This window comes from Ipomoea triloba, chromosome 4 (assembly GCF_003576645.1).
Source record: "Ipomoea triloba cultivar NCNSP0323 chromosome 4, ASM357664v1".
Lineage (NCBI taxonomy): Eukaryota > Viridiplantae > Streptophyta > Magnoliopsida > Solanales > Convolvulaceae > Ipomoea > Ipomoea triloba.
This window is the reverse complement of record NC_044919.1, coordinates 16,344,747-16,354,362: the sequence shown is the minus strand read 5'-3', so window position 1 is coordinate 16,354,362 and position 9,616 is coordinate 16,344,747. Positions and strand designations below refer to the sequence as shown.

General features: G+C 28.8%; 1 protein-coding gene across 1 annotated transcript; it reads right to left on the bottom strand.

Moving 5' to 3' along the window:
- Positions 1 to 4,508: 4,508 nt before the first annotated feature.
- LOC116015259 (protein PLANT CADMIUM RESISTANCE 3-like) lies at positions 4,509 to 6,571 on the bottom strand. The gene is made up of 4 exons (XM_031255288.1): positions 6,338 to 6,571; positions 6,086 to 6,157; positions 5,302 to 5,514; positions 4,509 to 4,883 (listed from the first exon to the last, which is right to left on the bottom strand). Exons 1-4 carry the CDS (start codon positions 6,486 to 6,488, stop codon positions 4,804 to 4,806), a joined length of 516 nt encoding a protein of 171 aa, XP_031111148.1. The 5' UTR covers positions 6,489 to 6,571; the 3' UTR covers positions 4,509 to 4,803.
- Positions 6,572 to 9,616: the final 3,045 nt, after the last annotated feature.

Genomic DNA, 9,616 nt, shown 5'->3' with positions numbered 1-9,616 from the left:
ATAGGACAACAAGTATTTTGGAAAAAGTTGATAACCATAGATTGATAGACACTATAAAACATGAAAGCTGTAATTGTATAGAGCACAATTATAAAGATTTTTTATATGTTTTATGTAGGTTTTGTATGTAGGAATTAAATGTATTTTTTTAAAATGTTAATAAATAAATTAGCTTATCCAATTATTCTAAGTTATACAGTTTTCATCTAATTACCATATTATTTGCAAACATCATTATCTTACTCTAAGAACTCTAACTATAACATGTTAAAAAAATTAACCAAATTAATTACACAGATAAAATCGTAAGGATAAATAAAGTATACCCTAAAGAGCCAAATTAAGTTTTACATGTTTAGGTAAAATTATAGCTCTTAATATATTATGCAGTCCAACTGTTAGACAAAAATACACAACAAATAAAACATGCCTAAAAATCAAACGTAACATTAATGAAATAAGGTTAATCTATACACTTAAAAGAAAACAAAGCTAATATATACATACCTACTTTAGAAATATCTTATAATCAATGAAGTACTAAGGTCCAAGATAATTTACTCCAATAATTCTGAAATAGAGCACTAAAAAGCTATAATTCTGGATAATTTACTTCATTAGTGATGTAAAATACGTATAAAAATTTACAATAACAATATATAATATACTACCAATGCCGTCTACAAAAAGGTTTTCAATAATGTGTAATTCAAAACAGTTATATTATGTTTTCTTTTTATACAAAGATGACAAAATTGTTATATATCTACATAGAAAATATATCATTTGTACAAATAATTTCTATAACTGAGTTACTAGACAACGAGATAATTAACCCAATTAATAAATAAAAACAAAATCCTCCATTTTAACTTCTCGCCTAAAACACTCCTAGACTATAAAGGTGTGCCTAATATTGTAAAATATGGTAAAACAATTCCTATTCATACTACAATTGTACATTAAAATATGGTAATACAATTCCTAATATAATATTTTTTTCCTACTTTCATATTTGTAACAAAATTGTAGATTAAAATTACTAATCGTAATAAAACAATACATATACTTTCCTTCAATGTAATCCATACTATTAATAAATAACAAAATCCTCCATTTTAACTTCATGTCCAAAACAGTCCTATACTATTAAAGTTGCGTAATATTGTAAAATATGGTAATACAATTCTTATTCATACTACAATTGTATATTAAAATATGGTAATACAATTCCTAATACAATATATTCTTTCTTAGTTTCATATTCATAAATACAATTATACATTAAAATTACTAATATATACCATTAATAAAAATAAAATCTTCCATTTAAATTTACACCTAAAACACTCCTATACTATTACGGGGCGTTTGGTTGGAGGGAATTGCAATTCTGTGAAATTGAAATTCTAGCCTTTCATTTTCATGGAATTAGAATCATATGTCCCCCCTTGGTATTTCAATTCCATGGATTTTAGGAAGTAAAAAACAACTTTGAGACAAAACTATCCCTATCTTTTTTAACCTAAAATTGATGTTTGACCTCTCTCTTTCAACTATAGTGTCTCTTCTTCTTCTACTCTCAACATAGAATGCCAATCAGTATGCCAACCTCAATCAAATATGTTTTCTCAAAATTTCTTTATCTATTTTATTGCTTTCGTTATGCAATTCTTAAGTTTATTTACAACGTATTACATAAATTTTTAAAAGAGAAATTTAAATTTAATTTGGTCATTTAGTATTTATAACAACAACAACAACAAATATGGTCATTTTTCACTTTATACTACTTACTCCCTCAACAAATATGGTCATTTTTCACTTTATACTACTTACTCCCTTTCAATTCCCATGTATACCAAACGTTGGAATTGAAATTTCCAATAATTTTATTTCTGTAAACCAAACACTAGAATTTAAATTAACACTTTATTCTTACATTATTCATCTCCCATTGAATTACAATTTAGCTTCTCTGTAGAATGGGTTAGTTTGTTAATGGAGTGTGTTACTACGGTTCAATACTCTATTCTTTTTTATGGGGAGGAAATTTAAAAGAGAAATTTAAATTTAATTTGGTCATTTAGTATTTATAACAACAACAACAACAAATATGGTCATTTTTCACTTTATACTACTTACTCCCTCAACAAATATGGTCATTTTTCACTTTATACTACTTACTCCCTTTCAATTCCCATGTATACCAAACGTTGGAATTGAAATTTCCAATAATTTTATTTCTGTAAACCAAACACTAGAATTTAAATTAACACTTTATTCTTACATTATTCATCTCCCATTGAATTACAATTTAGCTTCTCTGTAGAATGGGTTAGTTTGTTAATGGAGTGTGTTACTACGGTTCAATACTCTATTCTTTTTTATGGGGAGGAAATTTAAAAGAGAAATTTAAATTTAATTTGGTCATTTAGTATTTATAACAACAACAACAACAAATATGGTCATTTTTCACTTTATACTACTTACTCCCTTTCAATTCCCATGTATACCAAACGTTGGAATTGAAATTTCCAATAATTTTATTTCTGTAAACCAAACACTAGAATTTAAATTAACACTTTATTCTTACATTATTCATCTCCCATTGAATTACAATTTAGCTTCTCTGTAGAATGGGTTAGTTTGTTAATGGAGTGTGTTACTACGGTTCAATACTCTATTCTTTTTTATGTGTGAAATTGAAATTCTAGCCTTTCATTTCATGGAATTAGAATCATATGTCCCCCCTTGGTATTTCAATTCCATGGATTTTAGGAAGTAAAAACAACTTTGAGACAAAACTATCCCTATCTTTTTAACCTAAAATTGATGTTTGACCTCTCTCTTTCAACTATAGTGTCTCTTCTTCTTCTACTCTCAACATAGAATGCCAATCAGTATGCCAACCTCAATCAAATATGTTTTCTCAAAATTTCTTTATCTATTTTATTGCTTTCGTTATGCAATTCTTAAGTTTATTTACAACGTATTACATAAATTTTTAAAAGAGAAATTTAAATTATTTGGTCATTTAGTATTTATAACAACAACAACAACAAATATGGTCATTTTTCACTTTATACTACTTACTCCCTTTCAATTCCCATGTATACCAAACGTTGGAATTGAAATTTCCAATAATTTTATTTCTGTAAACCAAACACTAGAATTTAAATTAACACTTTATTCTTACATTATTCATCTCCCATTGAATTACAATTTAGCTTCTCTGTAGAATGGGTTAGTTTGTTAATGGAGTGTGTTACTACGGTTCAATACTCTATTCTTTTTTATGGGGAGGAAATTTAAAAGAGAAATTTAAATTTAATTTGGTCATTTAGTATTTATAACAACAACAACAACAAAATATGGTCATTTTCACTTTATACTACTTACTCCCTTTCAATTCCCATGTATACAACGTTGGAATTGAAATTTCCAATAATTTATTTCTGTAAACCAAACACTAGAATTAAATTAACACTTTATTCTTACATTATTCATCTCCCATTGAATTACAATTTAGCTTTCTCTGTAGAATGGGTTAGTTTTTAATGGAGTGTGTTACTACGGTTCAATACTCTATTCTTTTTTTATGGGGAGGAAATTGGCCTTTGCCCCCCCCCCCCCTCCTTTTTTTTTAAATTCCACTATGTATATATTAAATAAGCCCAAAACATATATTGAAGTCTAAATTCACCAAATAAAAATAAATAAATAAATTAGTTAGTTATTAAGGTAAAATGAGTAGAAAAACTACAAATTTTGATCGATCTTAGGGTTTAAATTCATTTGTTCATGCTCAAACTGGGATATTAAGTTGAAAATGACAAAAATACCCTTATAAATTTTAAATTTTTGCACGTTTTAAACGGATGAGTGACTGGCGCGATAAATTTTGGCACTAAAACAGTAGTCGTGGATGAAAATTGGTACTAAACAATAGTCGTGAGACCAAAATTTGTAGAAATTAAACATGTGGACCAAAATTGTCATTTTGCTAATAGTCGTGGGACCAAAATTGGTATTTGCTCCTTTTAGAATGTACATTTGCTAATTCAAAAGACTAGTTTGAAATTGAAAAAACTAATTTTAATATTGGCTCTTTAATTTGTGATTTACAGTTTCGTCCTCGTCCCTCAGATTTTAGAATACTAAGTTAATTAGTAAACTGAATATCAGTTAATTATGTAAAAAAAAATGTTGTCAACAAAATAAATGACAACTTTTATTTAATTTGATAAAAGAGTGACAAGTAATACAAAATTATTGTTGTATGTATTTTGTAATATGTGAAAAATTATAAAGTATTAATTGGCATTGTAAAAATTATTATCAATAATACATAGTATAACTATGTATAGTATATATAATGATATCATGTTGTATAATCTGTAGTGATATTGATTGACATGATAAATTTCTTATATAATTTTGACCCTTAGACATAAATTTTCTGGGGCAGTGCCATACGCTCACACACAATCTTAAAATTTTTAAAGTTTTACTAGAAGAAAATTTAAATTTATTAATGAACACAAACAAATCACCGGCCAGCCTTCCAAATGTTCCATAACATGTAAAGGAAAACCAGCTTCCACCTACCATATGATTCGTCCTCCTGGCGGACATTCATTAAACTTAAAAACTTATCGCATTGGAACGTACACACAAAGCAAATGTAAAACTTATGACAGACAGACACACACATAGTTAAAACTAAGACAGATTATGAAATGTGTTTGACAATTGTTGGAACAAAGTATGTAGTTTAACCACCCTAGTATGCAAACTGAATTATCGGTTCATTCCTCCTTGAACTCCAGGAGCCGTCATTCCAACTCCCATATTTTGTCTCTCCATATTTCCTTCCCATCCTTCAAAAACAGAAATGATACGTTAGTACACTAAGGCCCTGTTTGGTAAATAGCTGTTGGCTGATTGGATTGGCTGTTTGGGTTAGAAGGTATGATTTGTTGATAATATTAGCTGATTGTAGAAAGTTGTTTGATAGATTAGTTGTTAGCTGATAGCTGTTTGGTATAATTTCTTCTCTCAAAAAGCTAATTGAAAAGGCTACTTTGAGTAGCCTTTTCAATTTTAGTATTTTGGGGCTACAAAAAGCTTATTAACCAAACAACTAATAGTGGTCAAATAAGCCAAAATTGTATAGGCTGATTATTTACCAAACAGAATAACGCAAAAAAGTGCAATTTAGGTCTATCAATTAACGTTTAATTTAGTAATTTAATGAAATAAAAAAATAAGTTGTGAAAGTGAGATAGAGATATATACCAAGTGACATGTTGAATCCACGGTGTTTGAGTTCACGGTACTCTTGGCACAGAGCGCAGCTTTCACAGCAACAATGAACAAGGCAATCTCCGCAGGGGCTTTCAGGCAACATATAGTCCTTCCTAAGCTTTGAACGATAGAAGCATGAATACAAACAAGGGCATCCAATAAAAGCTGCTATGAGACAATACAGGGCCCCACTTGCGCAACAAGCTGCATTATTCCACATAAACAAAATAAGTAAAAGCTAAAAATTAAGATTTTTTTTCCTCATACAATTTATATTTTATACGGTGAGAAAGTGTTTATAATGAAGACATACAAACAAGTATGAGTGCACACAATCTACTCTCAAGTATGTCTAGATGACAATGAAGACTCTGAAGTAGATTGTATGCACTCATATAGTAAAGTTTGTGCATTCATCCATGTTCGCACGTTCTCACCTAAGTAGGTATTCTCATTTGAATACAAACATATATATATATAATCAAGTGCGAATTGACTTTAACGTGTGAAAATCCAAACTTCTAAAAGATTGCACTGCACTTACTATATGATTGCACTACACCGAGATAACGATGCAATCCTTCACAAATTCACCGGTCACCGGTTAAGGTTGATTCACACCTGATTATGATTCTATATATATATATGACTAGAAATCTTCATTTTCTGGCGGTGTTCATTGTCTAAATTCTTATTATATCTTATTTTATAACTTGGTATATATATTCATTGATTTATATTATGACCATAGTATTGGCAAGAGTTATTTACTTACAAGTTGCCCCTTTGTCCGTAATGTGAGCAATCCGTCCAAATGTGATGCACGGGCAACACCATGTTATGCAACCTGCAAAAATTTAATACTACATGAAATATTTTGAAAAAATAAAATAAAAAATTGGTTGCTTGCATGCTCGCATATATGTGTGTATATAGAGAGGAAGAGAGAAATCGAAATTAAGTATAGGTTGTTATCGATATAATAATTGTCATAATATGAAGTAAACATTGAAACTAATTTACGTACAATTTGAGGCATCGTCACAGCAGTCACATAGACCGGAGGACCAAACGGCGGGGGCTTGATTCGGTGGTGGCCCACCTACCGGGATGCCAGTCGGAGGCTCTTTGTGGGGCGCCGGAGATTTATTATAGTTGCTTGAAGCTGATGAATACATTTTTTAATTAATTGGAATTATGAATGGGAGAATGATGAAGATGGGTATTTATAATGGTATAGTTAAGAAGAATGAATGATAAGCGGTTTGGTTCGGAGTGATTAGGAAGTAAATAAGAAGACCGGGTCAGAAACTATGGTCTGGATGGCTGCCATGAAAAGTCTTCAGTATTGTAATGAAGAGTCCAAAGACCAAATTAAATGATTTATTACAAAATATTCTCCCACGTCCCATCATCATAATCAACTTGTATTCCTCAAAAAAATATCTAGGAGACCGTGAGAGTAGAGTCAGGAGGTGAGAACGTGAGAGTAGGGTCTAATTTAGATGAAGGTAACTTCATTTTATACATTACATAAATTATTTGAACCAATGTATTGCGGTGGCATTTGACGCAAATTATATTATGGACCATGATCATGACTGATATTGCAGTTGTGTTGAAAAGATATTACAGTTGTGTTGAAAGGAAACTGTAGTTGCGCGGAACAGAAGCCGTTCATCCGTTCAACACAACTGCAGTATCCTTTCAACACAACTGCAGTATCAGTTCAACACAATTGCAGTTCCAGACGGATGACACGGCCTCTATTCCACGCAACTGCAATTTCCTTTAACACAACTGCAGTATCAGTTCAACACAACTGCAGTATCAGTTCTACACAACTGCAGTATCATCCATAACCCATGGTTCACAATACATTGTGGACCATGGTCCACAGTATAACGACTGGGCATTTGATCGGAGACTTTAAGACATTACTTATGTTTACTACCTATTTTTGTTATTATATTATTATATTCTCTTTCTTTTGCAATTATAAAATTCATTACAGTTTCTGTACCGTTCCTTACTTTTGAACAATGTAATAAAAATAATAAAATATTTTTATTTTAAAATAATAAAATTATTGTTCATACATTAAATATGAAATAACTTTAACATGTATATACATATGCATATGTGTATATATATGTATTACATATGTATGGACATGATCAAATGAGAACATAGTTCTACTATAAAAAAGTGAAGAATGATCTCAGTCGCGCATAAAAATTTATCAATGATTAAAGGCTTTAGTAAAACAATAACGCCTGGTAAATTTAACCTTAACTTTTAAATTAGTTTGAAATATTTTTAAAATGAAATTCACCCATTCCCTTTATTTTGCAATAAACCTCAACCTTTGATTTATTCAGATGGATAAATCAAATTACTCTTCACTTTTTTAATTAATTTATTTTGATTAATTCCTATTTACTATCAAAGAAAAAAGATTTTTTGTTTTTTACTTAAACCCATTACCAATTTCCCATTATTAAGTATTTAATTTCAATTATCATCCCAATTCTAGGCAAAAATTTGTGTGAGGCTATATCACGAGTCTCACTCAATAAGACGTGTTGGATCTTTGATTAATGAGGTCAAAAATCTGACCCATTAATCAAATATTTGACTCATTATTAATCAAATATCCGATCCGTCGCATGAATTGAGACTCGTGAGACGGTCTCACACAAGTGTTAACCCCCATTCTAATGTTTGAACCAAACATAGATTTTCGATATTATTGAGTACAATCAAATATTTGTAATATTCAGTTCATACATGGATTGTTGGATTGCACATTTATATTTATATATTATATACTCATTACATCTCTTTACATGTGCAAGTCGATTTTGTCTATTTTATTAGGTGTTGTAGAGATTTGAACCATTGGCCTTTGACATGATGTTGATTCTAATTTCAAAATTGAACATAAGTTCCATCTCAATTAAAAGGTTAAACACATAATTGTATTGCACATTCATGTTTATATATTATATATACAAGAATTTTCTATGTGTGGTGCGCAAAAATAGATGTCAAATATTAATTAGTACTCTATATTAAAATTTTAGAATTATTTAGATTTCAAATATTTATATTAATTGTATAATAATAATAATAATAATAATAATAATAATAATAATAATAATAATATTATTATTATTATTATTATTATTATTATTATTAAGAATAACAATAACAATAATACAAATTATTTTTATAAATTTGATATTTATATTAAGAAATAACTTATATAGCACTGCAATATATAATTTCTATATATTAGTACCATTGAAGAAGATAAGAAAATATATAGTGGATGTGTGTGCATGGTCAAAATAATTGAAAAAGACAACAGAAATTGTAACAATATGAGTATTTTTTACCAAAATATTATATAGTACAACTCTTATAATATAACTAGATTTTTTCTATACGCTATGCGCAAACACATATGCCCAATATTTATATTTTTAAAAATAACTAATAAATGCATATTAATTAAAATCTATATGAAATCAATTTTATTTATTATATTATTCCATATATAATGTCTACAAATATTATTATCATTAAAGAATATAAGAAAATATATGGTGGATGCATGTGCATAGTAACAATAATGAAAAAGACAACGGAAGTTATAACGGTAAGGGTATTTTTGTCCAAAAAATTATATAATACAACTCTAAAAGCACAATGTACAAAATGATTAGCATTATAAACATGGACATAAATTAGGGATATAATTTTGATTGAGACTTATTATATTTTTAGATTAGATTAGATGTATTAAAAATTTATTAAAAAAAAAAGGACATAAATAAAAGGTATAATATTCATATACACTTATTAATTTTGAGATATGCTTAACAAACTTTATATAAACTATCTAAACCTTAAAAAACATAAATTATTATTAGGGTGTGTTTGGTAGGTGGGTTCAAACTCACCACACTATGTACTAAAATGCACCATTCTAATTCCCGTAATATAAATACTAAAATTACCATAATAACCCTACTTAAATATACGGGAATTTCAGTAGGATTAATGAAATTGGACGGCGCAGATTAGGCCGCATAACCGCACTGGAGCTCACCGCCGCATTTGAAATAGTTTCAGGTGCGACCGTGCTCTCCCGTGCGACCGTGCGGTCACACACCACTCAATGTTACGAAATACACCACTCAATGTTATATATATATATATATATATATATATATATATATATATATATGTATGTATATATACATATGTATGTATATATACATATGTATGTATATATACA